The sequence below is a fragment of the Anabas testudineus genome, chromosome 10, assembly GCF_900324465.2.
Source record: "Anabas testudineus chromosome 10, fAnaTes1.2, whole genome shotgun sequence".
In the NCBI taxonomy this organism is placed as follows: domain Eukaryota; kingdom Metazoa; phylum Chordata; class Actinopteri; order Anabantiformes; family Anabantidae; genus Anabas; species Anabas testudineus.
This window is the reverse complement of record NC_046619.1, coordinates 10173359-10200625: the sequence shown is the minus strand read 5'-3', so window position 1 is coordinate 10200625 and position 27267 is coordinate 10173359. Positions and strand designations below refer to the sequence as shown.

At 39.0% G+C, this 27267-nt stretch overlaps 5 protein-coding genes across 10 annotated transcripts in view; 4 read left to right on the top strand and 1 right to left on the bottom strand.

The window, feature by feature from the left end:
- si:dkeyp-44a8.4 (collagen alpha-1(XXIII) chain) overlaps positions 1 to 9894 on the top strand; it is a 104167-nt gene extending 94273 nt beyond the window's left edge. For 2 of the 3 annotated variants that reach the window (XM_026358195.1, XM_026358194.1), the window contains 17 exons: positions 16 to 69; positions 148 to 207; positions 305 to 349; positions 534 to 611; positions 2662 to 2706; positions 2862 to 2906; positions 3054 to 3134; positions 3236 to 3289; positions 3594 to 3668; positions 3783 to 3809; positions 3891 to 3950; positions 4038 to 4109; positions 4203 to 4229; positions 4345 to 4398; positions 4613 to 4699; positions 5831 to 5869; positions 6799 to 9894. In XM_026358195.1, coding sequence (XP_026213980.1) covers positions 16 to 69; positions 148 to 207; positions 305 to 349; positions 534 to 611; positions 2662 to 2706; positions 2862 to 2906; positions 3054 to 3134; positions 3236 to 3289; positions 3594 to 3668; positions 3783 to 3809; positions 3891 to 3950; positions 4038 to 4109; positions 4203 to 4229; positions 4345 to 4398; positions 4613 to 4699; positions 5831 to 5869; positions 6799 to 6801 — 906 coding nt within the window. In that variant the 3' untranslated portion in view covers positions 6802 to 9894. Of the gene's footprint in view, positions 1 to 15; positions 70 to 147; positions 208 to 304; positions 350 to 533; positions 612 to 2661; positions 2707 to 2861; positions 2907 to 3053; positions 3135 to 3235; positions 3290 to 3593; positions 3669 to 3782; positions 3810 to 3890; positions 3951 to 4037; positions 4110 to 4202; positions 4230 to 4344; positions 4399 to 4612; positions 4700 to 4865; positions 4959 to 5830; positions 5870 to 6798 lie in introns of all 3 variants that reach the window. The other variant, XM_026358196.1, reaches the window with a different exon arrangement.
- Positions 9895 to 11944: 2050 nt separating this feature from the next.
- Positions 11945 to 15506, top strand: rack1 (receptor for activated C kinase 1). The gene is given in 9 exon segments (XM_026358462.1): positions 11945 to 12157; positions 12627 to 12798; positions 13519 to 13666; positions 13949 to 14044; positions 14284 to 14394; positions 14687 to 14809; positions 14811 to 14828; positions 15044 to 15154; positions 15384 to 15506. Coding segments are annotated over 9 exon segments (954 nt in total). The 5' UTR covers positions 11945 to 12048; the 3' UTR covers positions 15450 to 15506.
- A 330-nt stretch (positions 15507 to 15836) lies between these two features.
- On the top strand, positions 15837 to 19108 carry nme5 (NME/NM23 family member 5). 2 transcript variants are annotated; one of them, XM_026358464.1, is made up of 5 exons: positions 15837 to 16065; positions 16719 to 16921; positions 17509 to 17609; positions 17703 to 17821; positions 17966 to 19108. In XM_026358464.1, the coding sequence occupies exons 1-5, from the start codon at positions 15916 to 15918 to the stop codon at positions 18047 to 18049; spliced, it is 657 nt and encodes a 218-aa protein (XP_026214249.1). In that variant the 5' UTR covers positions 15837 to 15915; the 3' UTR covers positions 18050 to 19108. The 2 variants fall into 2 exon arrangements, with proteins under 2 accessions (XP_026214249.1, XP_026214248.1); XM_026358463.1 differs by having other exon boundaries at positions 16716 to 16921.
- Positions 19109 to 19277: 169 nt separating this feature from the next.
- hnrnpaba (heterogeneous nuclear ribonucleoprotein A/Ba) lies at positions 19278 to 23015 on the top strand. Of its 2 annotated transcripts, none has more exons than XM_026357760.1 (9): positions 19278 to 19347; positions 19827 to 20063; positions 20502 to 20670; positions 20764 to 20922; positions 21011 to 21142; positions 21261 to 21351; positions 21486 to 21641; positions 21742 to 21827; positions 22276 to 23015. In XM_026357760.1, the coding sequence occupies exons 2-8, from the start codon at positions 19843 to 19845 to the stop codon at positions 21810 to 21812; spliced, it is 999 nt and encodes a 332-aa protein (XP_026213545.1). In that variant the 5' UTR covers positions 19278 to 19347; positions 19827 to 19842; the 3' UTR covers positions 21813 to 21827; positions 22276 to 23015. The 2 variants fall into 2 exon arrangements, with proteins under 2 accessions (XP_026213545.1, XP_026213547.1); XM_026357762.1 differs by having other exon boundaries at positions 19291 to 19400.
- phykpl (5-phosphohydroxy-L-lysine phospho-lyase) lies at positions 22804 to 27179 on the bottom strand. Of its 2 annotated transcripts, XM_026357758.1 has the most exons (13): positions 27022 to 27178; positions 26815 to 26933; positions 26524 to 26683; positions 26355 to 26429; positions 26191 to 26278; positions 25985 to 26101; positions 25813 to 25895; positions 25510 to 25735; positions 25078 to 25232; positions 24442 to 24531; positions 24171 to 24304; positions 23959 to 24003; positions 22804 to 23588 (listed from the first exon to the last, which is right to left on the bottom strand). In XM_026357758.1, exons 1-12 carry the CDS (start codon positions 27078 to 27080, stop codon positions 23960 to 23962), a joined length of 1350 nt encoding a protein of 449 aa, XP_026213543.1. In that variant the 5' UTR covers positions 27081 to 27178; the 3' UTR covers positions 22804 to 23588; position 23959. The 2 variants fall into 2 exon arrangements, with proteins under 2 accessions (XP_026213543.1, XP_026213544.1); XM_026357759.1 differs by lacking the exons at positions 22804 to 23588; positions 23959 to 24003; positions 24171 to 24304 and having other exon boundaries at positions 24473 to 24557; positions 27022 to 27179.
- Positions 27180 to 27267: the final 88 nt, after the last annotated feature.

The window sequence follows — 27267 nt, the reverse complement described above, 5'->3', positions numbered from 1 at the left end:
ATTATGAACTGACAGGGAGAAGATGGTGAGCCTGGCAATATAGGGCCACAGGGCCCTCCAGGAGAAAAGGTACCTATAAACTTTACTCATTAGTTATTTTAATTGTGTGTATTTTCATGCAATAAACTTGAATGTGTAATTTAAAAGGGTGAGCCAGGAATAGGAGAAAAAGGAGAGAGTGGCATGGATGGGCTCCCAGGATTAAAGGTAAGAGACATTAAACAGCACACATTTTAACAATGAGTAATTTTCATCTTTAATGTCTAAAAGGGTTTTACAATGTGTACATGTGTACATCACACAGGGTGATAAAGGAGAAATGGGAGAGCAAGGACCACAGGGCTCTATGGTATGTATATTACTCAAAGAGATAATTTTGTTATTGAACACTTTAATATCATGGTTAGTAGTATATATATATATATATATATATATATATATATATATATATATATATATATATATATATATATATATATATATATATATGAATGTATATACATATATAATTCATCTCTGGCTCTTTGTCTCAGGGTTATCCTGGTGAAAAAGGGGCCACAGGCTCCTCAGACATCATAGACTTCAATGGGAAGCTTCTAGATGCTTTTCAGGTGAGTGATATTAAAGTCAATGAGACGAGAGCAGGTATTGATTACTCAATAGGAAGAGGAAAAACCTAAGCCCAGAAACGGCTGCACTGTTAGACACACATCTGGATCTTGTCTTTTCAAAACCTCAAAACTGAATATGTCGCCATTTCTTCTTGACAGGCCATCAACACCATCAGTGTTTCGGTAATCTGTTGTTGCTGCATGGTTGTGGTGATATGATCAGTAACTAACACGTGTAATAATGCATAGACTCACAGAGAGTTGCATAAAATCGTACTTAATCCCACCTGCTCAAACAGTGAAACTGTGTGTTTTCGTAGACGTCTGTTGTCCAGAATTACAGACTTCAGATGTATTGGATGTCACTCTAGAGGCCACATCTAAAGAAGTATTACTGGATATAGTAGTCTACCAAGCTCTCCTGCGTATTCATTTGGGATAAAATGTATAGCCCCAGCAAATATAGTACAGCTGGGCTCTTCTATCAGATAGCATGTAGCCTGAAGAGGCATGCTTAATCACTCAGAAAAAGAAAATCAGCCTTTGTTCTGGATGTGATTTTGTGCTGTGTATCCAGCCTGCCTCACTACATATGTGGCTATAATTTGCATTGGGGCAGCATGGTGTTTTTTTGTTTGTTTGTTTGTCTCTGTCTATGTATTTGTGTTGTTCTACAATCCTAGTCAATGTACAAGCTTGGTGCATAGTCTCAGTTTGGTATCCCTCTCCTCATACCATGTAACTTACTACTTGCTAATAACAGATGGCTATCTCCACAGTTTAGTATGTATTTGATTAAAAACCACTATAAAGTGAAATGGGCTCCAGCATGCAACACTTTAGACAGCAGCATGAGATAGTTAGAAAAGAGACGGTGAAAATATGAACCTGAGATCTTATCAGAAGCCTCTTGCTGACATGGATCGGTTGGCACCAAAGCACAAGGTCTCCACTTGAGTCATATCCATTAAGAGTGGGGAAGGATCACGGGCCACCTAACGTGTGTTATGATCGGTTCACATGTTTTTTTGGGGAAAAGCTGCATTGGTTTCATCTGTGGTGAAATCCTAGGTGATGATGAATTTCGTTGCAAACCATGTGGACCCATGTGGTTTGTTTGTTGCTGTCATTCATTTTACAGCTATTTATATAATTGTTTGCATGAGTGTCCGTCACTTTCTAATGATGGAATATCTTGCAGCGGCTAGTTATTTGTAAACATCTGTTGGTTTCCACGACTATAATGGAGGATAAACAAAAAAGTTAGAAAACAGCATGTACACCTCTGGGAGACAATATGGTGTCCCTTTTTATCACTTCAAGATGCCCACGGACTTCAGAGCGAGAAGTAACAAGTGTAACATTGTGGATGTTGAAACAAAATTTAAGGGACCTGTCACTCATTAAACAGCATGGGATGAATGCATGTTATCCTTCATCAATCATTAGTGTTACATAAAGTCATTGCATCAAAGCAGTCAGCTGAATGGAAAATCATGCCAGGGTATTGTGTAGCACAAACCACAGTCAGCACTGTTTTATAAAGTCTGAAAGATAAAATTGCTTCAAGTTGGTTGTGATCAGCAAACAGAGTGAACCAAAGAAATCATCAGCTTTGTTTACAGTCAGGCCAGCATTGTGAAATCCATCAGTCTTGTAGTGTTTTACGCTGGCCCTGGTTCAGGTCTCATGATGAAATTCTGTGATTTCCCCAGTTTTATAGTATGGTGATAAACAACAAACAGCTACATGCTGTCTGCAAACAATGGATCTAAATTGAAGCAGCAATACTCAGTATTTTCATAATAGTAAGACGTAGTAAGCAAGTAAAAACTGAATAGAATGAAGAGTAAATACCGGACTAGCCTCTATCAGAGACACAAACAGGAGTCCACCTGAATGTGATAAGCCAGTGTTGAGTTTGCAGCTCGATTCCACTTCCCCCAAGTGGACAAATTCTGTTACTGCAGGTCTAAAGAGTCTGTGGTATATAATTCAGTGCAAAATCAGACACATAAACATTTCTGTCCCTCTGTCTGTCTTTCTTCAGGGCCCACCTGGACCACCTGGGCCCCCAGGGCCTGCAGGAGAAAAGGTACAGCAGTCCCTGTAATCCTACCAATGTACTCCTCTGCTTTGCCTAGTAGTGTTGGTTGAAGAAAATCAAACATGCTAAATGTAATTTTGTGAGTGTTAAATCAGTGATTTATTAAAAGTCGGTGAATATTTCCTATTTTTGTCTTCTTCCAGGGTGAGATGGGTTTACCTGGGCCAGCAGGTGTTGATGGGGAAAAGGTATAGTTGTAGTAAGAAACAGAAATGAACATTGTGCTATTATTTACACTTTTGACAGATTGCTGTTTCAGCTTGAGAACTTTGTTTCATTTTCACTACTCCTCATTATGCTAAATATGAGATTAAATCTTGATTCTTCACCTCCAGGGACCTAAAGGCGACATGGGTGAGACAGGACCACCTGGCGACAGAGGGGAGAAGGGAGAGATGGGACTCTCTGGGCCTTCTGTAAGTAGTGACAACAAACATGTTTGATATACATGTCTGATATCAAAACAGTGAAAAGTACATACTACAGCTGAAAGTTCATCTTGCTCTTTGTGGTTTAGGGTATGGACGGACAGAAAGGAGAGAAAGGCGACTGCAGACTGGATGACAATCTGGTCAGTGACACACACTCCATACATCTGCTTTCACTCGTAGAACAGCAGATGATAGTAGCAGATGCATAAAACTTCATATTAAGCTGCACTTTATCTGCATTACTACAGCAGTGCTTGAAAATAAAAAGTCACGCCAGTCACAAAGTAAATAAAGTATTCATGATTTGTATTTGAGAATCTTTCCAAAACACTGGAACTGACTCTTTTAACCAGTTTGTTTTCTCTATTTATGACTTAAGTTCAACTTTGCCAACATCAGCTTCCTGCTTCCTTTCTTATTTTGTGTCCTTTTTATGGTGCTTAGGTTCAAATGATTTCCCAGCCCGGTCCACCTGGCCCACCTGGCCCGCCAGGAGTTCCTGGGTCTCCTGGATCCACGGTGAATACTTAGAATTATTATTATTATTATTTTATAATTCCTGACAGGAACAAGCGATGATGTGTTTTTTGCACTTTTACTTGCCACATGCTCACAACACTCACTGCTTTTCAGGGACTGCACGGGATGCCTGGTCCTAAGGTAAGACTGCATATATCTAGGAGAACCTGTTCATGTGTACATGTGTTGTTTAGTACTCAGTGTTCCTGTGTTTAAACGCAGGGCGAACCTGGAATCGGGATAAAGGGAGAAAAGGGGGAGCTAGGTGCTACTGGACCCAGGGTATGTGATAGAGGTCCTTTATTAAAAGAAACCAATAGATTGCGTATGTGGACATGATGCAGTGATAACGGTTTACTTTAATTTCAGGGGCTAGATGGCCACCAGGGTCCTCCTGGACCTGCAGGGTTAGTGGGTCTTCCAGGTGCAAAGGGAGACAAAGTAAGAACACAAACACCTGTTTACAAAATGTATTGTTTCGATTAAGTGTACCTTGTAGAATTAGGATTTATATGTGTAAATGTGTGTTCACAGGGCAGACCAGGGGAACCTGGACTAGATGTGAGTCTCTCAGTAATCATTAATTACATCTTGAATCAAATTCTCATTTTAATGAGACTTTAATTTCTATCCAGTGATAGGCTAACATGCTACCCGTCTTTGTTTCCTTATCCAGGGTTTCCCAGGGCTGATGGGAGAGAAAGGTGACAGAGGGGAAAGAGGAGAAAAGGTTGGTACAGAACACAGAAAGAAATCTTATATTCCTTTTATTAATATGCAAGCAGGTATAAAATGTGTTTTATGTGCAACATAAAGCTTTGGTTGATCTCTCTCATACACGTAGAAAAATATAATGATGCCGTAAAAACAGTGCTATAATCCTACAATGAATCTGCAGTTAATGCAGTTGGTGTGTGTCAAACTGCTGCTCTTTTAACATCCAGGGTGACAGGGGAGCAGTGGGAAAGAGAGGTCTAAAGGGCCAGAAGGGAGAGCAGGGTCCTCCAGGCTTGGACCAGCCTTGTCCTGTGGTATGTCTAACACAAACACACACACACACACACTTGTTACCACTTTTCCACCTTCACCTTCTACTCTCTATGATTGATTTCTGCTCTCAGCACTGTTTCTGTCACTTTCTTTGCTTTTCTCTGAGCGTCTTCCTCTGTGCTGTGAATGTCTAATTCTTGCTGACAGGGTTGTGATGAGACTAAAGGTCTATCTGTGGAGAAGGGGCTCTCTTCCCTTGCACCTCTTCCTACTTCCGGCCCTGAGGCCCCCTGTCCTGTGGTACAGTATCTTTGTTTCCTTTCTCCTTTCTCAGCTATTTTCTATTCGAACCACCTTTGTTTCCTTTTATTTTTCTCTATCTCTGACATGCACGTAGTGTTAAATCAAGTCCTCTCTGATAGAATCTGATGGGATATTTTTGACTAAAAACTGCAAATTATTTCAATGACTACTTTAATGATAAAAAAAATAATTTGAGTCATAATGCGTCTAGCTTCTTGGGTTCTTGGGTTTGAGTTTTCTACAGCTAATGTAGGGAAGTTGTGAAATGCATAAATGAAATAATTATTTGTTTAAATCTTTTGAGAATTTCATATGGAATTGTGATTGTTTTCTATATTTGCCTTTATGTCCTGTAAAAGCTAACAGTTTTAGTTTTATCTTCTGAGTGTTAAACTGTATTTCTATGCACTGGTTAAGTTCTTGTGTGGTTAACATCAAGAAAAATAAGGCCAATGCTCAGGCTAGTGCTAATGAATCTAAACATCTGCTAATTTGTGAATGTGAGGAAGATTTTATCATTACTCTCATTTCCTAATATTGTCTTTACTTGAATTTGTATTTTTTTTAACTCAGCCTCCACATTTGCTTTCGACAGGGGACTGCAGGCCCTGCCCATATTGTAACAAGGCCTATTTATAGCAATGTGTTCTGACACCTGCATGAAATATTTCCAATTCTGACCTCGTCTACCACAGCATTAACATTTGGTTGGTGTTGATCAGTGTATCTTATAACAGACATTAGCTAATGAATGCTCACCTTAGACATAATTGCAGTTGTTGTTGATATTTAAATCACTATGATGCATGTCAATGCTTCACTTTATGTTTTCTGTTTTTTAAGTTTCCTCTGTTTTTCTGCCCCTGCAGGGACAAGATGGGCTGCCCATACCAGGCTGCTGGCACAAGGTGAGTTTAAAGACTTGGAATGTTTATATAAAGCATATTGTGAACTAATGAAATTATAAGTTTTTGATTGACTTGATTCTGATTTGCATGACACAGTGTGTGAGTATGTAATTTTAAAGCATGAGTATAAAGAGACAGTAGTTGTCTGCAAAGGTGATAAGTAACTAATTTACTCGAGTATTGTAAAGTAAAATCTTAACATAGTTAAAGAGTATAGGAGAAATGTTGTACTTTTTACTCAACCTATTTGACATCGCTAGTTATTTATCAGATGCAGATTTATACAAAATAATACAAAATATAATTACCTAACAAATTATGACATATTATGGATTCACCACCTGAAAGTACATAAAGTTGTTTGCAGATTATTATTACAATTGCAAATTAAGTTCATAATAAATATTTTCTCCTCATTATAAAATATTTTAACCTTAAAATTAAATTAATGTTGAATGTTGTAATGTATTAAACTTTAATTTAAATTAAATAAAATTTTAATGTAATGTAATATATAATAATACATATATAATAAATATAATATTTAATTAATTCTCTCCATTTAATTAATTCTCTCCATGTTGGAAACAATCTGGACTAAACTTTCTAGTTACTAATAACATCAAGTTCAATATTAAATGTATGGGTTTTTTTAATTGTATCTTTAATCAATAACTCAATCAGACTGATGCCGAGATAAATTGGTGCTTAGTGCTTCTACTTCTGTCCTTTAATTACATTTTAGAGCATGCACGTATTGAGGCTTGTATTGGTGTACTTTGGTGCTTTGGTGGAGTACCTTTTAAGACAAGTAATTGTCATTTTATTTGAGAATTGAGTTTGTGTAATTATATAACCTCTGTTTATTGATTTTGGAGATTGAATTGATATCCTACTAATAATCAACCCCCACTATTCTTCTTTTGCAGTGATGACTAACCAGCAGCATGGAATCTGTACATATTGATATGGTATATATTGCAGCTGAACACAACACCAAACAACCCACTTCCTTTTTCCTCCCTTTTTTTTTAAATGAAAACATTTTATATAATATATTGAAATTTTTTAACAAAGACTTTTTTGATTCTACAGTATTATGGATTTTTTTTTTCTTAAACTAGAGATCTAGTATTGTTAAGAATGCAGCTGTGCTTTTGAAGAAAGGAAACTGAACTGGCAGGGGGACTCTTACTTTGAAGGACAGTGGAGTGGAAGAGTGCCATACTAACAAAATCTGCCTTGCTGCCTTGCATAACTATGAACGCTGTTTGGGAATGATGGTGTGCACACACACAGAGACTCACGGATGCTTGGATGGATGGACAGATTTCTTGGCAGGTAGAGAAGTGTGGGTCAGTGCTCTCTTCTCCTCTCTCTGTTTATTGAAAGGAGATTATGGTGAGGCAGAAGCTCAAACGCAAGCGTCTCTCTCAGCCCTGAAGGGGTTCTGGAGCCTGGTGGAGAAAGGACACATAGACCAGCAGAGAGCATGAGGGGCAGGCGAGCCTTTATGAAGCAGAGCAAGCCATGTGATGCCTCAGTGTCACACCGAACACTCAGATCTTCTGTGATGGGGGCGACAGAGAACACTGCATTTCCACATTCACCTAAGACAGGAAGACACACTTGTGGCTCATGATGTTACCCAATAGCCTGATAACCAGTTAAAGTTATTTGGAAGTCACTGACGTCACTGGCACATAAGGAAGGATTTACTGCACGGATAAACAGAAAATGTTATGATGATCTCTTGTATAGCTCTTTTGTCGAGGTGTTTGATTAAATGCATGATCATAACAAGGCACAGTGTTGTTTAGTATCCTGACAGCTGTGGTCCCTCATTGGAACCATGAAAGACATAAGATTCACTTTGATTTGCAATAAGCATTTAGTAATTGTGTTTTTAACTGAACAAGCCACTCAGAAAAGTCAGTAAGTCGACCTTTGTAATGGCTTTGCGTTGTTTTACTCTGTTTCAATCTTACCTAATCCGGTCCAGTATCATTTTGCATTCCTGTGCATTGACATGTTTGTGGAATAATTCAAGGCCAGGTCTGAAGGAACCATCGACAGTATTTATGATAATTCACTGTTTCAGCATTTCAACTATGGAGCTGATCAGCTCCAACATTAGACTAGATATGTTTCACTTGCATTAACAAATGATCGCCAGTCAGTTTTCAATGTGACTGATCGTTGTCTTTTAATCACAGATGATTCATGTTTAAAATGCTGTTGCCAGTTTTTCTGAACTACAGTGTAAGTTCTTGCTGCTGACTTAAATGTGTGTTTGTTTGATAATTTTAGAGTCGACGTTGACTGAAGGACTAACAGACTAAAAGTGTTAAATTTGAACCAATTGTATTCACAGCCATTTTGTTATTCTGCAGTAAACCATAGCACAGTGGTCTATCTGTCAGTTACTTTACATTTTTTGTGCTTGCGTGTTGTTTTTTTTTAGTTTTTTTCAGTTACAGGTTTTGTTGGTGTGTTTCAGTCTTTGTATTTTGTCTCAGATGGAGTAAGTTCTTGGTGCTAAAATAATACGGTTGCATCAGTGTTTAAAGAAATTCATAAAATAGGTAAAAAAAATAAATATTTCCTGGCTTCCGTGACATACCATTAATGATTTTCACATTTTTGGCCACACGTATAGATGATTTGCTTCTGTCGATGTTAGCAGAAATATGTATATTCTCCATTGCTATTTCTTGCACTTTTTGATACAATATTAATATTAAACAATTATCTCTTTTTGAATGCAAACACATATGCAGGTTTATTGCTCGATATGACTGAAGTATTTACACTTTGTGGCCGAGTATGAACAATGTTTTGTCGCTTAATTATCTTCAGTCACTATCAACACACAGGCTGCTAAACATTTTTCTAATTCAGTTTCTTGCTTTTATACATCTGAACATTTCAAACGGCCAGTATTAGCGTCATTTGCATTTACATTTAGTCATTTGCCAGATGCTTTTTTCTAAAGCGGCTTACAAGGGAGAGAACAAGGTGCAAGGGTCTTGCCTAACGTCCTCTGGAGCTGGGATTCAAACCCCCGGTCTCCTGCATGAGGAGTGGTGATAATAAAACTATCCAGCCTCTATTTGAAGTTCAAAGTTATATTTTAGGCAAGATCTTCAAAGGCACCTTCAGAACAAAAACTGATGTGAGAAGACGGAATTTGCTATTTGAGTGTAGTAAATGTGCTCAAAAACAATGCAGTAAAAAGAGAGCGTGTTCAGTGCTGAATCCAGAAAACACAGACCATTAATAATGCTGACTTCATCGTAAAATATCCACTGTTGTGTCGCAATAGTGATGATGAAGAGGACATATGTCTGGGATTGTATTTCTGTCTTAGGTCTGATAATGTGTAACTGATCTGCTTTATTTTTGCAAAGATCTTTTTATGCTTCACCTAAAAAGTGTTAGTTTTGATTTAGTGGCATCCGTATACTGTTTAGCAGCAGGCTAAATTTGACACGGTCTTTTTTTTTTTAACTTCATAATAGTTTTTCAAAGAAAGATCATTGCATCATATGATAGTTCAAACTATATAGTACTACTTGTTTGTGAACTTAATGGTACTTTTAACAGATTTTTATGTTTACCGAAACCTTTAAATGAGTCGCGAGTCAGAATACAGAACAGATACAGAACTTGTTGTTGTTGTTGTTGCAGAATGGTTCATAAACCAAGCAAATGTTGGCATTATTATGCTGAAAGCTGATGGTTATCTGCCACTTAACATTATTATATGTGTTTATTTCTTTTGCAGATTCTATCAGTTTCACTTGCAATGCCTTATGGAGTCAGTAAATGGCACAGAGTCTGAATACAGTGTGGAAATATAGCGAGTCATGTATCACAGTATTAGTTTGACTTTGTGAGAATGTTTTTTTTTTTTGTTTTTTTGGTTGTAAAAGAATGAAGCTATTTTTGTAATTAAGTATGTATAACGTGAAATCTGGTTAACTAAACATGTAGGCTGAAATAAACACTACAGTTTTATGGTTTCTTGTCCTCGTAAAATTACTGTTTCATTTAATATAACATGAATTACTCCTTAAGGATTTTTTTGGTTGTTCTACTCCATATTTCATGTACAAACAATGCACTGCCAGAAGCATGCAGTTATTTACAGTATGTCGTAACTATTCATTTAAACAGCCACTGACGTGCTGCAGTCAAGAATAATTCAAATAAACCAAACCTGGGACACAGTCTGGAGCACAGCACAATATGCACAATAAATATTAGAAGCATGGTCTGAAACTGCTTGCCTCCTCACCTAATCATTTTACAATCCAAAGAAAGAAATTGATTAGTCTACAGGGGCAAAACGCCAAAACAATAGACATAAAATTCAGACAAAGTACAATAACAGAATAAAATAATGCTATATTGAGATGGGGGTTATAATCTGCCCCATACTTACAACCACCTGTACTGACCTTCATAACATTGACATGATGTTTCTTTTTACCATGTTAGGTTAGCATGTTAGCATGCTAACATTTGCTAATTAACATTAAATGCAAAGTGCAACTGAAGCAAATGGGTCACAATAAACCCAAATAACTGGACATATTAGAATTTCAGCAAAAAGCAATGCCAACTTGCTGGTTGCGCTTAAACTCAATATCACCAAATTCAATAACCTTTGGCCTCTGGAGATCACAAGGAGATGTCTGTATAAGTTTGAGTGGCACGTCATGTTGTAGTTACTGCTGGGATGACTACATTATAACACCTTCCACTGAGCCAGTACTTTGAAATGAAGACTCTACAGATGTTAGTGAGAACGCTGCCACAATGTCTGATGCACTCTGATGCTGAATGTGTTGATCACCTCCACATTGCTGTTAATCTCTGACCTTCCAGCTGAAAATACCAAATCAAAAACATCCACACTAAACACCAGCAGAAATGTTCATCTTTGTGGTTAAGAATAGCATCAGTGTTTTCAACGAGGTTACAAATATTAGTTGCTTAGTATTGTGTAAGTTAGTTATTATAAGTTAATGCTTTAGACCATCTGGCTTAAATATGCTTACAAAAGGACAGATGCAGGAATTGTGTGTCTCCTATCAGCCTGGTAAATTGTGCTCTTCATTTTTTTAATGTATCAGAGGTTTTTCACAAATCATTTTCACATGTCTTCTTTTGTTACAGTTAAATGAGCTCATTGTCTCTACGACTAAACAACAGGTTACACAACTGGTTGCAGTTGGTACATGAACACTGAAGCACAGACAAAGAATATTAATTTAATGCTATATTTCATGTTTTGGATTTTAAATTGTATTTAGTTTTACCAAACAACCCTATTTGTGGTTTAATGTTTGTGACTATTAAAATGGTTCCACATTTGTTAAAGCTATTGGCCACAGTTGCATGCATATTTTAATAGAAAATAGTTTATGAAAGAAAAGTATACATTTATAAATAAAGACATTAAAAGGTTTTTGTCCTTAACAAAAATAATATTATACTTTCAAACTTTTTGTTATTCTAGTAACTCAAGTAGTCTCTATTAGGGCGTCCAAAACTCAATCTATCTGATGCTATTTAAGAGGTAATTTTAAGAGGAACATCTTCAACATCTTAAGGTTTTCTTGTTATCTTTACTGTGTTGCATCTGATTCAGCGGTCATAATTTTGCATGTGAAGAGTTTTGCAATAAATGTGAATGAATGGTGAAGGAGACACTGTGTTTTGAACACTTAAACTATGAAATTTAACAATCCTGACATATTTAAAAAGAAATATATGTATATTTTACAGTAAGAAGAGAAAAAGAATATATTTTAAAGGGTAAAATGGAAATCCAACATGTGACACAGTTTAATAACTAAAGTCGATATTTTACGTGCATTTCAATGGGAGCCATTTACATTTTACAAAAAAACAAAACAAAACAAAAAGAAACAAAAAGAAAAACTCGTAACGCGAGAATTTGTGCAGAAGATAAAGCTGCAGCCTTAGATACAAGTATGAAGTCCACATATCCCAGAACCCTTTGCGGCTAGCTCACCCCTCATAGCTATTGCATCCGGGTCTGAACTTCCTTTTCCTCTGTGCCCAGATGCGATGAGGACCTAGGTTTTCTCGGACCTCTGAAAAATCCGAATTCATCCTTGTAAAAGGCTGTACCGAACCTCGCCAAAATGACCGAGCAGATGACAGTGAGGGGGACCCTGAAGGGGCACAGTGGATGGGTCACCCAGATCGCCACTACACCTCAGTATCCCGACATGATTCTGTCGGCGTCCCGAGGTGAGGCTTCCTCCGCCGGCTCCGCCAACATGGCTAGAATAGCATAAGTCAGCCAGCTGGTTTACTGCTATAGTGTACGATTAAGTACAATGCTGTAGTAATGAGTGGCATATTAAAGACGTATAATGCCACAAAGTCATGTTATACTTTATTAAAACACTGCCAGTACCTGCTCCAACTTCAGAGGTAACGTTAGCTAAGCTAGCCTAGCTAACACTGTAGCGTCATCTGTAATTCAGTTTATTACATCTGCGACACGTGTAATAAGACACACAAGTGCAGCCACAAGTGTAGATATCTGCACAAAAGTGTCGGCCTAATAACAGTTCATATTTAATCTTTGTAGAGAGTCTGTGACGTGTTTATTAGTAAAATGATAAATGCTAACATTCCTGCTCTTTACTGACTGAAATGAACATTGGGCTATGAAAATAAGCTGAGTTATAAAAATAGGCTGTTTGTTTTTCAGACAAGTCCATCATCATGTGGAAGTTGACCCGTGATGAAACTAACTATGGCATCCCCCAGCGCTCTCTGAAGGGCCACTCTCACTTTGTAAGTGATGTTGTCATCTCCTCTGATGGACAATTTGCCCTGTCTGGTGCCTGGGACGGGACCCTCCGCCTGTGGGATCTCACCACGTAAGTAGGCTCCTTTTCTATACTGACCAGATGCATGAGAGTCAAGGTGGAAAGGGGTTTTCTCCACAAGATTGTGATAGATAATGTTTCATATGTTCATGTGGGACAGCACTGGGACAGCAGGTAAATCAGTTAATTTGACATAGACAAGTCAGCTCTAATACAAACCCAGCCTACTGTCTAGTTACTGTTGGACTTGCTGGAACTTGAACATCTTAGCCATGTCTGACCTCTATCAGGATTGGCTCAATATTTCTACTTATTTTATTCATACAATAAATTTGACAAATATGTATTTCTCCTTGTATGTTGAAAATCAATACCTGTGAAGACACTTTATTATCCAGTTTGTAGTAAATTTGGATAAAAGACCTTATTTATTTATTAAGAAAGTGTAACTAAGAACTGAGAACACTGAACAATATGAAATAATAGTCATATAGTAATAATAATCTAAACTTGTTTTTACCAATTTTGAGAATCTTTTAAAAATATTCTAAACGTTCAGCTAATATGTAATAAAACTTGATGTGTTTCTTTTGCACTAAATGCATAATTGTACATAAGAGAGCCAAATACTCTACTGTTATTTGAAAACTGAAAACACTCTTAAATGATTTGTATTGTTCACCCTTTATTTGTTTATCTCTAGTGGAAATTTTACATGCTCATTTCTTCAGTGGTTTTGTTCATCTGAAATGTTTGGTATGTTTCCCCCAGTGGCCTCACCACTCGCCAGTTTGTTGGACACACCAAGGATGTTTTGAGTGTGGCCTTCTCTGCAGACAACCGCCAGATTGTGTCTGGCTCCCGGGACAAGACCATCAAGCTGTGGAACACACTGGGAGTCTGCAAGTACACCATCCAGGTGAGCTACCAACTCATGTTTCTGTCTCTCTGGGTTAGGGTCAGTTTTTCTAGCAAAATTAGATTTTTTGGGTTCCTGGAAAACCCTGTAATACTACGATTGTGGGAGAACTTGCCCAGTTATAGTTCAGTCTGATATAAGAAAATATGGTGCTCTGTTAGTCATCAGTGACCAAACTGTAGACAGTCTTGTTTTTGCCCCCTTGTTTACCTGATCATAGATTTTAATGATTGCATCTGGCTGTTGAAAAAATTAATTGCAGTGTACTGCTTCACTTTGCAGGATGAAGGCCATTCTGAGTGGGTGTCTTGCGTACGCTTCTCCCCCAACAGCAGCAACCCCATCATTGTCTCCTGCGGCTGGGACAAGATGGTCAAGGTATGTTCTTATTGAACTTAATTTCAGCAGGTGTCTGAATCCTTCTATTTCAAGCTGTGATTTATAAGATTAATCTCAGTCACCTTAATATCATCATGTGGTTAGTTTGTTCAAGGATTTGAAAACTGGCATGTATTACCTGAGATCAGTCATGAAGGCACAACCCACTTAGCTTTATATGTGGTGGTGTTCACACTTCAAACAGGGTAACATTATCTTCATTTTTTCTTGGCTTTTAGGTGTGGAACCTGGCCAACTGCAAACTGAAGACCAACCACATTGGTCACACTGGCTACCTGAACACAGTGACTGTCTCTCCTGATGGCTCCCTTTGTGCATCTGGTGGAAAGGTAACATATACACTTTTATTCTTATAGACCTCCAGAATAACCTTTGAACCTTTGAGGCTTCAGCTTGCAGGTTTAAACAGTGATGGAAACTTTAGTAGCATCTGTTTAATGGTGATGATAAAGAGGCTGTTTCTGAGTGGTACCTGCACTGACAAAGTTGTTGCTTTATTGCTACACATTTGTTTATCAAACTCCTGGTTGGTAGCTGTAAAGTATCATGTCAATATGCTACAAATAGACTATATATAATGTTGGAAAGAAATTGATAATTGAATCCTCTATTTGCTTTCAGGATGGCCAGGCCATGCTGTGGGACCTAAATGAGGGCAAGCACCTGTACACCCTGGACAGTGGTGATGTCATCAATGCTCTGTGTTTCAGCCCCAACCGTTACTGGCTGTGTGCTGCCACTGGCCCCGAGCATCAAAATCTGGGTAAAAGACTTGACTCTGAATATGGCAGTAAAGCAAATGGTGTAAAGGGCAGTGATGAAACTTTTAATGCCAACTGTAATAATTTGATGATAAAGAGGCTGTTTCTGAGCTCTAATAAAGATCTGTTTGTCCACCGTGTTTTAAAATCCTATCACTAATTGTTTCTGACTCTCTGGACATGCCGATTTAATCTGTTTCCCCTTCTCTTCATGTAGGATCTTGAGGGCAAGATCATTGTGGATGAGCTGAGACAGGAAGTGATCAGCACAAACAGCAAAGCTGAACCCCCACAGTGTACTTCTCTGGCATGGTCTGCTGATGGACAGGTATAACATACTTAGCTCTGTAGGACCTTTAAGTACAGATGTCTGACTACCCCATGAGTTGCTACTTCTGGTGTTTTACCCCCAGTGATTATACCCATTCACTTTGTAACTCTGATGTCAACTGCTGACAGTCCTGCAAATATGAGGGGCATTAAAAACACTATATTAAACAAAATGACTATTCACTAATTTGAGTAAATTGTTAACTTCTGTTCCTCTTTCTTTGCAGACCCTGTTTGCTGGCTACACTGACAACCTGATTAGAGTGTGGCAGGTTACTATTGGAACTCGATAAGAACCTTTCATCGAAGCAACTTTAAATAAAAGACTGTTTTGAAAAGAACAAAAAAAAGTGTTTTGTCTTTGTTTCAACACATGTGATACATATTGGATGACTTTTATTACAGGTAGAACCCTTTAACCTAACAAAGTAATGAAAAAACAATGAGAAAAAGTATTAAGGTTTTTTAAAATGTGAGTTGTCTTGGACTATTTAGTTTGTGTATAAAATATCCAATATATCCATCGGTACATACGCTGCAATTTGCTGTTAGAATTCGTATATTTTAATTTCAGAATAATGTCTTTAATTACAAGTTGCGTTTCGGATTCACTGTTTATATTACATGGATTGTCCCGCTTTGCTTGCCGTAGATGAATAATGGTATCCTAGCAACATGAATACAGACGTAAAGACAGAAAGTGGCTCCGTGTTTTTCAGACGAGCAAGAAACCGCACTTAACCTAATTACTACTTAACGATGGTGTTTAAAGGACTGACCGAGATGAACCAAACTTCACAGCCTCGTATTTACGTGGAAAGAACTCTGGCTCTTATTAAACCAGATGCCATCCATAAAGCTGAGGAGATTGAAGACATTATCCTCAAATCGGGCTTCATCATACTGCAGGTAGGTTAAAATGTCTTTGACAATACGGAACAGATGAAACACAGAAACCCAAACATGGCGTTAAACCATTAAGCCTGTCTTGGTTTAGGGTTATGTTGTATCGGTTCAGTACAAGGTTTTCAATTAATGACCTGTGGTTTTTTGTTTTATAACACAAGATTTTTTTTTTTTTTACCTGAACAGTGTGTTTCTCTAATTGTGCCAGGACGATATTGTAAATAAACTGTATATTATACTGATAGTTGCTGTGCACTAACAAGAAATTAAAAGTGCTCAGATTATTGTTGAGGCAACATTAACAATGTCACATTTTTCCACTAGAGGGCACTGACAACGTCATGCTCAGTACATCACAAAGTTATGGGAATACATTTTTTAAATAATATTTATAAGAAAATATTTATTTGAAAAACTGTATTGAGTATTACAGTATTGCAGTACAGCACTATTACATAAGTTAAAACTTAAATTTAAATGAAATTGTGTGTTGTTGCAGAACAACTCAACCCAGACAGGTTTGATCAGAAGTTTTGAAATTGTATATTGATATTGACTTTCACTCAAATGCAAATAAATTCTGATTCACAAAATATAATCCAGCTACCCCTGCACATTTCACTAAAGTGCCCAATGCTTCATCCCTGTGACAGCAGCGGAAGCTGCAGCTAAGTCCGGAGCAATGCAGTGACTTCTACGCAGACCAGTATGGAAAGCTCTTCTTTCCCAGCTTGACAGCCTTCATGAGCTCTGGCCCCATTGTTGCCCTGACTCTGGCCCGTGACAATGCTATTGCCCACTGGAAGTCCATTATAGGTCCTGTAAACAGCATCAAGGCCAAAGAAACTCATCCAGAATGGTTAGTCTGTTAACTTATAAGGTGTTTAGTCAGACTTTCCCATGTTTGTTCTGTGGTATGTTGCTTTAAAAAATCTATTACAAGCATTTTTTACAGCTTTTTGACTGGATCACTGCAATGTAGAGTCGAGTGTGCATGCAAACCAAGCCTGTGATCTATAAGTCAACCCATAATGCATTAACGCATACAAGATATTTGAGTGAACACATTAAATGTTTGCTTTGAAACAGAAGTTGGCACAAATATAACAGATCTTCAGTATCCTTTGAAACAAATCACTACAAAGTTCTGTCTTCCACGTGCATCATTTGAGTACATCCACGTTCAAGTGTCACAGCAGATGTTAGGTTAGGGATTGGTAAAGCATGCTGTTTACATTTTGACTTTACTATTATGACTTTCACAAGTCATAATAGTAAGAGCCTACGTCTTAATTATGATAATATATGACAAAATACATAGTTCACTATATCTTATGGGTAAAGGCCATCAATTGACTCTGTATTATGAGCGTTGTTTTTATCTGATGTAGAAGGGTAAAGGTTTGTGTTTCTGGATGATTTTTAAGAGTGCTGTTTTTTCCCCAGCCTTAGAGCAAAATATGGCACTTCTGACTTGAAAAACGCCCTCCATGGCAGCGACTCATCTCATGCAGCTGAAAGGGAGATCAAGTTCATGTTCCCAAACTGTATGTAATAAACACAGTCATATAGAAATGTTGGTCACATAGAAATGTGGCATTGAACACTTATTGTGTTCCAAACATTCTTTCTCTCTGCAGCTGTAATCGAGCCCTTACCTTCAAAAGAGGCAACCAAGGAATACCTGAGCAGGTATGTCAACCCAACTCTGCTATGTGGACTCACTGAGCTTTGCAAGAACAAGCCACATAATCCCTGTGTAAGTATTTGGTGTTCAAAACTTTGAGATACAGATGGACAGCATTTCATCGTTACCCACAAAAAGTGCTGTTATTATTAAAGTTAACTTGTTTTCTGTCTTGAGATTTGGACCCTAAAACATCTGTACTTTTATTGTCAATAGATTTGGCTTGCTGACTGGCTGATCAAAAACAGTCCAAACAAGCCTCTAATATGTGAAGGACCCATTGTGGAAGAAGCAGAATAACAACAGGAGAACCGCGGGAGGAATATGTAATATCAGACACTTTTATTTCACTGCGATAAAAATAAAATACATTTTCACCATCAGTCTATTTTGTTAGCTTCTTGATAAAGTTGACAAACGTGATGTCTTATGTGACTTCTAACTTGAACTAAAAGTAAAGTTTGCATAAAACACAACAACAAATGGGTGTTCAAATTGTTTACTCAATAACTTGTTTAAGTTTATCTGTTATGACAAGCCTCTTCTCTAGAAACAGTTCCTAAACACAAAATGTATGTCAGAGCACTTACAGGTTGGCTACACACGTCTGTCTAACAAAAGTTTACAACTGTACGAAGCAGATGATCGTGAGCATTACAGTATTCAGGTAATATTCACTGTAGTTTGCATCCAGCTACCGGATCATTGCAACATGTGTTTATGTGTCATAATGATTATCAAAAGATGACTGGATGTTTAAGTCAGTTGTTAAAAGTCATTTGACTTTATGTTTTTTGATCTAGAGTCCAGGTATGTTACTATTACTGTAGCTTAAGAATATTAAGCATATTAGGTATATTACTTAAGTCCCTGCATTTGCAAACTCTGGACTGTAATACTGAAGATTACCGGACAGTTTAATCTCTCTGTAGTCATCACAGTATAAAAAAAAAATAGTTTTACAAATGATAAATCAACTGAGTGGTTAAACAGACCAAAAGATGCCAGATAATTTCTGTACCTCATCATGCACTTCACGATTCATGCACAACCAATGTTCAGCGTTTCTTTTTTACAGTAGGTACTGAATTTCTGTGCATGCTGGCTACGGGTATAAAGGCTGAAATGACCGCTTCTTATGCATTTATTCGCTAAAATGTGCATACAAAGACACCGATGGGTCCATTTTGTACAAACCTGTGTTGCATTTGACTACGTTTTTGTCGGGTCAGTACAGAGTGGATTTCAATGCAAGTCGGTTAAATTCTGAGAATAAACCTTTATTTCCTTTTTAATCGTTATTCAGATGCGTCGTGTGGAGCTGATCGAGCTGTGAACAAATCTTTTTTTTTTTTTTTCTTCAAACACAAGAGGTGCTCTGAGGTCCTTCCTGTGTTTCAGGGGCGTGAACTTTAGCTGTAAAAAGAGAGCACCGCCAATGCTATTGGCCGGCGGCCTGATTGACAGCGATGACCATCCAATAGTAAAGCTTCTGCGCAGAAATGTCGCTTTTTTTCTGCCGGTTCTAAAAAACCAACCACGAGTTGTCGTCGTGTGGGAGAATCCATCTTGAAGAGAGCTCTCCGGTTGTGTCACCAGTAAGCCGGCTTTCCTACTTCTTTACACTTGGTTTATTTCAATATATTGACACGTAAGTAGTGGGATTGTTGCAGGGTTGTTGTTATTTTTCTGGTCGATGTAGGTTACATGTCTGTAATGACTAGAAACTATAGGCCTACAGTGCGGCTAGCACGGCCTCTGCATTACGTAACGAACTAGAGTCGCACAGTTGGTTTATCAGCGACACACAGATGGCTACACTTCTTCTAATCTGGGGCAGAAATGTGCTCCTAGATGTGGGGTGGTGACTGTGTTGTCTCAGTAAACGTTACTTAGTTGCCGTTTTCTGGCACTTGGCAACAAATACGCCTTCCCACGAATGTATGGAGCGCGATCTTGTCGGCCAAAATGGTGGGAAATGCATGTATTGGCTCCATGTAAATGGCGAAGCATGAACGGCATGACTGATTATATAATCCCCGGGGTTTACGGTTGGATTTCTTTTCTTTCGGCTCAGGTATAACAGTGCAAAAATGTCTGAGACAGAGCAGCAGTATATGGAAACATCAGAAAACGGCCACGAAGTCGACGATGACTTTAACGGAGCCGACCTCACCGAGGAGGGGAACGACGACGACGGCGGCGCCGCCAACGACTGCGGAGAGGGCGCAGGGCCCGACGAGGACGGGAATTCGCAGAACGGCGGCACGGAGGGCGGACAGATCGACGCCAGCAAAGGCGAGGAGGATGCAGGGTGAGTCCAAAATAACGCGGTGTGTATTTCTTTTTGGGAAAGCGCTGGTTGAAATGGGCACTCGTGGGTTTCCCATGTTTCTTTGTTCAACCGGCCTTTGTTGGCGCCATGTGCAGAGTGGAGAGGGGGGGGGATGGGCGCCTGAACAGGGATCACATCTAACATGTATGGGCTCATGACACACTTCTGAGTAGCTGCGTCTGCTGTGGCCGTTCAGCGCTTTTCTTTGTATTTAGTTAATGCTGTAAATGATCCCGAAGCTAAAGCTACTGTAGCATGTCTACGTCACTGGGTCAACAGATGTTATGGACCACTGTGGGCAATCTACCCCCCCCCTTCTCCACAGCCAACAAACACCCCAGCCCCCAACAGCCATATAGCTATAAAGCTGGAGTTAAAACGGACTGTCGCGCTAAACACCCACTTTTCTGTGCATAGGAAAATGTTTGTTGGAGGTCTCAGCTGGGACACAAGCAAGAAGGATCTGAAAGATTACTTCTCTAAGTTCGGCGAAGTGACGGACTGCACCATAAAGATGGACCAGCAGACGGGCCGGTCAAGAGGCTTCGGCTTCATCCTCTTCAAAGATGCAGCCAGTGTAGATAAGGTGAGTGGGGAAGCAGCTGCTCGAGGTTGATGAGCTCTGAAGTGTTTACAGGACGGCTCATATTTCAGTCTTGGATTCTTTTTTTGTTTTTAGGTTCTTGAACAGAAGGAGCACAGGCTAGATGGCAGACAAATCGACCCCAAGAAGGCCATGGCCATGAAGAAGGACCCCGTTAAAAAAATCTTTGTCGGAGGTCTTAACCCTGACACTTCAAAGGAAGTCATTCAGGAGTACTTTGGGACCTTTGGAGAGGTAAGTTGTTTGCTGGGGTTTGGAAATGTGTGAAGGCACTGAATGATTCGTGTGCCACCTTAACATGTTTGTTTGTTTTTCCATCTAGATCGAGACCATTGAGCTTCCACAAGATCCAAAGACTGAAAAGAGGAGGGGATTTGTGTTTATCACATATAACGACGAGGCCCCTGTCAAGAAAGTTATGGAGAAGAAATACCATAACGTTGGTGGAAGCAAGGTAAGAGCACGTCATACATTATGAATAGGAGTGAAACAGCGTATGCTGTACCATGTCATAATTCTTAGAAAAGCAGTGAACTGTTTGTAATGTGCTCTTGTTTTATTTTTTTTCCCAGTGTGAAATTAAAATAGCGCAGCCCAAAGAGGTCTACCAGCAGCAGCAGTATGGTGCCCGTGGATACGGGGGACGTGGCAGGGGACGTGGAGGTAAGCACCTGTTTGTTTATGTCAAGAAGTTCTTTTAACCTGCACGTCGTGAGGGACTTAAACATTTTCTGGAGTCACTGCCTGGCTTGTATGTGCTGGAGAGTTGTTACAGAAGCTTCCCTTGTTGTTGATAGGCCAGGGCCAGAACTGGAATCAAGGCTACAACAACTACTGGAACCAAGGATACAACCAGAACTATGGCTACGGACAGCAAGGCTATGGATACGGCGGCTATGGCAACTATGACTACTCTGCTGGTTATTACGGCTATGGGGGTGGCTACGATTACAGTAAGCGATAAGTGCCCCCCGGGAAAGAAAACGAAACTTTATTATCTTGGTCCTCCTTGTTGTACAGAAGAACTCAGTCCCTTTTTCTCTTGTCCTCCAGACCAGGGCAATACAAGCTATGGGAAAACTCCAAGACGTGGAGGCCACCAGAGTAGCTACAAGCCATACTGATCACACATAGTGCAGGTATGCATTTTTGCATCATCCGTGGTAGTATGAGAACATAGCTGTAACCATTGGTGCCCTTTCGACACCCCCCCCCATCCCTTGAAAGATCTCCATCTACTTAAAATTCATTGAAGCATTGTGGTGGGGTCAGGCTAGGCTGTGTTGTGGGGTGTGTGATCATTAAAGATGGATTCATTCCACCTGTCAGCCATCTTAGGACACATTTCTACAAACACTTCTTGATCGATAAGGGTTGAGTTGGTAGCGGTTGAGAATAAGGGCCGTCCCACCTTTCACCAGGGTGCTACGTGTAATGGCTAGATGTCGTGTTCCACCTCCCCCCCAACGTGTGTCTTCTCATTCACTGACCTGTCAGACTCATTCATACACCTGTCTGTCTTTGTGTAACTGCATGCCATATTTGGTTTATTCTCAGTAACGTTAAGCACCATGTTTTTCTCTTAAGGTCTAAAGTAATTAAGAAAGAGATCCATGGTCTGACCACAGCGAACATGGGCTCTGGCTTTTCCTTTGGAGTTGGCAGAAATTTGGACTCATGCTCCATTTGTACAGATCAAGTGAGGAACTGGGGAAGCAAATGTCACTTTTCCACTTTTTATTTTGTATTGTTTTGTGTCATTTACATTTCCAGTGATGGAAGTGTTATTTTTACTGTACTTTTTGGTACCTTTTTGAATCTAATGTATTGTATGGTTGTATTTTTACATGTCTACTGGATTTACAGACAAGCAGGAGAAAGAGCTTTTAAAGCTCACAAATAAAACAATTTTGCTTTTTTTCCTTTTGGTGTTTCTAGATCTTTAGTTATTTACTCCCGTGCTGAGTGTTGGATGCGAGTTGCATGGCTTCAGATGTTGGGTGAGGTAAAATAAGGGATTTAAACCAATCAAAGGGTTCATTGTAAGCGTGTCAAGCGAATGTTTGCAAATGGCCTAGTAGACGAAGACAACCAGCATCTTTTTTTGTTGTTTTTTTTGTTTGTTTTTTGTTTGTTTTGTTTTTTTTTTTCTTTTGGCTTTTAAAGAGTTTCTTCCCCCATCATGTCTGCAATTTTAAGTGGCTTTACTAGTGTTATTCAACTGAACGCAAGCCTGTTAATGTAAGAGGGCACTCCCTCTCTCACTGGAAACTCATTCCTCTAGTGTCTTGGGCAAATTGGTAGAAATAAAATTTTGGTTTATATTACACATGGATCTTTTTGTTATTATTTGTAAAGTTAATGTTAAATGTTTTTTGTACTGTTAAATGGCTTGCTTGTTTTTTGTCTTGGGTAATGTTAACATCTCTATGGATGCCTCTTTGGGAAGCTGTGGGGAAAACACTACCTGCAGGATAACTGGCTGAGTCTTAATACCCACCCCACTAGCAATACTTGAGCATTTCTGTGAATGTGTCCAGGAGTTAAAGATAGTGGTCTGGTAAGTGCATATTTCAACCATAGTGTGTATTGAGAACATGTTGCTGATCAGTGTTATGTTGGGACTAATTATTTTAAACTTGCTGCTGTAGATAAATTAACATAAGAGTCAAGATTAAAGTGTTAACTGGTTTATTGATGTCTTGATTTTTGAAAGTCTTTTGGTGTAGGTCCTTTAGTGTCACATTAGCATCTTCTATTTCTTGTCCCAGGTGGTAATGATGCACTGTAGCTGGTGTCGCTTTAAATATGGTTAACTCCAATTGGCTGTGTTTCAATAGAGGGTTGACTGCTTCTATCTCATTCCAATAGCGATTCCATAACTTGGCGCTTCTTAACACCTGAAAGGGAAAAAAGATTTATTATGTTCACTTTTAGGTTGCAGGCTACAAACAGGTCAGCAGGCATTCTTGGTTATTCTTTTTCTGTCCCCACTATGATCCTGCTTGGATTTAATCTCTGGTACAAAGGTACTGATAGGACAAAGTTGTACAGCAGACTTTTTCTTTAAAACAAAACAAAGCTGAGTCCCAGCAGTGGTCAGTGCAAGTGGAAAGCGGCAACATGTTCTGCCAAGTGAAATGAATGAACTTGTTTGATCTACTGGAACCTCAAGTATAGACGTTCATATCTCTACCTCTGAATTTTATGAATGTGACCATTTGACAATTTCTGATGCAATTAAAAGTTTTTTCTACAGGTGTGACAAACCTTAGATGTCTTCCTTGTCCAGTTTAAGGTCATTGGCTGCCATGTCTGTGCGAACGAGAAAAGAAAAACATGCTACTCTGCTTCTAAATGTGTGAAATGATCTCTTCATATGCATTTAACGTCTTTCAGATTTATACTCTTACTACGGTGTGTTGCATGTAACAGTCTTATGGTAAAAGCTACAGTATGAAGGTGGTGTTTGTGTAACTTACCTGTGAGGATGCGGTCTATACATTGCACCACCAGCTCTGCATTTTCTATACTGAAGCACATAGGAGGTTTAAACTTCAACACATTGTCCCAGGGGCCATCTGTACTGACACAGATTTGATCCTCCTCTTTCAACCTATTATAATGACCAGAATGTTAAGTAAGTTAAAACTGCAGAACACCACATGGTGGCGTATAAAAAAAAAAAGTTCATATTTCTGGCAAGTAAAATGCCAGAAGTGAACTTTTCAATACAGGGGAGTTGTCACTTACCTCTTTACCACCTGTGCTGCTGTTTTTGTGGCAGGAGTTCTTTTCTCTCTGTCTGTAACCAGCTCAACTCCCACAAACAGTCCTACACCTCTGAGACAGAGAAACAACTTTCTCATCTGAAATTCATCATAACATAATTTAGTATAATATAGTCTAATCTAAGCAATTCCCACAAAAACTCTGTGTAAAAAGTTATTTAGTCATTATTTAAATACTGCTGATGTATTATAGAAGCACTAACATTTATTTTAAGAGAATGTATATAAAAAACAATATACCTCTTCTCTTTTCACTTGTTTATTAAGAAATGCAAATTGTGGCTGTTGGTTATGGTTGTTCACACCTCTATGCCTATGTCATGCACAAGCACCCCAAAACCATATCATGTTCCAACACATCAAGTGCAACAAAGCTGATAAGAGTCAGACACACGTTAATAACGAGGTCTAATCAGACAAGATGAGGGAAAGATTGTAAATGTACTGAGTTGGTGTAGGTGTACCTTTAATTACTAAAGATGGTGCTTATGAATTCATTTTTTTTATTAGTTTTTAATGCCATTAACTCTGAATATAGTAGAATTATTTACCTTTATTAGTTTGAAAAGCCTGATTGCCCTAGTCACTGCTTTCTTACCTCACATCGCCAATTACTTGATGTTGTTTTTGCAGCTTTGTGAGCAGGTCTTTAAGATGTGCTCCCACCCTCATGGAATTTCCTCTTAGGTCCTCTGTCTCTATCACATCAAGCACTGCCAGGCCAATTGCACATGAAACTGGATTTCCTCCAAACTTCATGAAATTAGAGAGAAATTATTATGTTTCAACATGTTAATCAACAGATGGACCAATTACGTTTTGCACAAAAAATGTTTAAAAAATGTAATTTTTTACTTTTTGATTCCATCTTCACTGACATATTACATTTTAATGTTAGCGTCATGATAAATATGGTCAGTCTATTCCTTATTACACAAATCATAGTAGAAGTGTATTACTGCTCAGGCTATGTCCACAGCTTGGAAAAGGAGTACTGATTGTTAATACGTAGATTCTACTGTGTAGTCACCGTGTTGAAGTACTCGACTGCGTTGGCTGTGAAAGCTCCCGCTATCTCTACAGTGGTTGCCACACATGCCAGGGGGTGCCCATTGCCCATGGGTTTTCCCATGGTCACTATATCAGGACAGAAATCCTCTCCCTGGAGCTGAAACCCCCAGAAGTGACCTCCCACACGTCCAAAACCTGTCTGCACCTCATCTGCCACAAAAACTCCGCCGGCTGAGTGCACATATCTGTGGAGAGTATGAGGTAGATATAGCATGTCGCCATTATCGTACATCTAGCTGAGCAAAAAGAACATGAGTCTCACTCTGCAACTTTAGGTGAATATCTTTCGGGTAAGATAATTTGCCCTCCAACACTTGGCAACGATTCAGCAAAGAAGGCTGATATCTGTGGGGATAAAAAGGAAATGGTTATGCACTGGTAAGATGTATTGCAGCATTATTCTCATCTCTTTAGGGTCTGTGGAACTAATTTACCTTACGGCCTTTCCTGTGCACCTCCTCTATTAGGTCTTTAACTGTATCAGCATAGGCTTGGCCTGGGTCGGGGTGATCCTCCCTGTATACGCCTCTGTAGACGTCTGGTAAGGGCGCCTAGGAGGGTGAAACGTATTCTTTCAGACAGACGAAACTCTACTATTGGTCAGCAGTTTGTGTAATGAAAGCTATAAGTATTTACAAACCACATGAACCCATTCTTTCTGTCCTGTCAGTTTCCGGAACTTGTAAGGACTAATGTCGATGAGGGACGTTAGATGACCATGGTATGCACTGTAGGAAAGATGGGTTCACTGCAGTTGATAAAAAAGTATGTTATCAATTGGTGACTGTATTGCATAATACTTACTGGTCAAGCACAATGACATCTTCATGTTGGGTGTACTGCCGTGCCAGGCGTAGGGCAAGATCATTGGCCTCTGACCTGCATGGAGAGAATATGTGCAGAGAAATCTGTCTAATGTTCTCCAGGAATACTGTTCTGTGGGACTGTGGGTGTCTTAAACAGCACTACTCACCCAGAGTTAACAAAGTAGAAGACACACAGTTTATCAGGCAGGGTGGCAGCCAGGCGGTCTGCATACACCACTATGTTGTCGTGAAGGAATCTTGCATTTGTGTTGAGGAGCTCCATTTGTGCTGCTGCAACCTTTGTAATACTTGGATGACAGTGGCCCACTGCACGAAGAAACATATGGTAATAGTTTACTCATTGTCAATGTTCTAGCTCTAACCTGAGGCAGGGGAGTAATATACTGTCATTTTAAAACAATAAATGTGGACTATGCACTGGAAGATAAATGTTTTACCGTGATGGACGTTACTGATGCAGTCCAGATAGCGCTTGTCATTTTCATCGAAAAGATATTGTCCTCTGGCTCTTACTATTTTTATGGGGTCGTCTGAATAAAAGAGGCGACACGACTGCCTGGGGTCGAAGGGATCAAAGCATCTAGTCAGAGTTTTAGCTAGCGTCGCCAAATTTAGTTAGACCATAGTCCAAAAGTTTCACATACCCGATTAATCTCTTCCTCATTGCGAGAGTTTCTTCTTTTTTGAGTTTATGTAGAGCCATAATCTCTCCGGGTTCAGTCTGTGCGGAACTTCCACTAAAAACTACCAGACTACAGTAAAGAGCCACAGCTTGTGTTGTCTAGACATCCACTGCGCATGTCCGGGCTCGAGTAAAATTATTAATTTTTTTTTTTCCCATAAATGACACTGTGTGAATTTACATTTATTATATTAATCGAAAATGCTTT

Excerpts from the sequence above, each read along its gene's own strand:
- phykpl (XM_026357758.1), bottom strand. The coding sequence starts at position 27,080 with ATGGCTCTACATAAACTCAAAAAAGAAGAAACTCTCGCAATGAGGAAG. Across the intron at positions 25,233-25,509 it reads CAGTCGAGTACTTCAACACG|TTTGGAGGAAATCCAGTTTC; the intron begins GTGACTACACAG and ends AATTTCATGAAG. Across the intron at positions 24,305-24,441 it reads GCAGCACAGGTGGTAAAGAG|GTTGAAAGAGGAGGATCAAA; the intron begins GTAAGTGACAAC and ends TCATTATAATAG.
- hnrnpaba (XM_026357760.1), top strand. The coding sequence starts at position 19,843 with ATGTCTGAGACAGAGCAGCAGTATATGGAAACATCAGAAAACGGCCAC. Across the intron at positions 20,671-20,763 it reads ATGCAGCCAGTGTAGATAAG|GTTCTTGAACAGAAGGAGCA; the intron begins GTGAGTGGGGAA and ends TTTTGTTTTTAG. Across the intron at positions 21,642-21,741 it reads TGGGGGTGGCTACGATTACA|ACCAGGGCAATACAAGCTAT; the intron begins GTAAGCGATAAG and ends CTTGTCCTCCAG.
- nme5 (XM_026358463.1), top strand. The coding sequence starts at position 15,916 with ATGGTGTTTAAAGGACTGACCGAGATGAACCAAACTTCACAGCCTCGT. Across the intron at positions 16,922-17,508 it reads AAAGAAACTCATCCAGAATG|CCTTAGAGCAAAATATGGCA; the intron begins GTTAGTCTGTTA and ends TTTTTTCCCCAG. Across the intron at positions 17,610-17,702 it reads CAAGTTCATGTTCCCAAACT|CTGTAATCGAGCCCTTACCT; the intron begins GTATGTAATAAA and ends TTCTCTCTGCAG.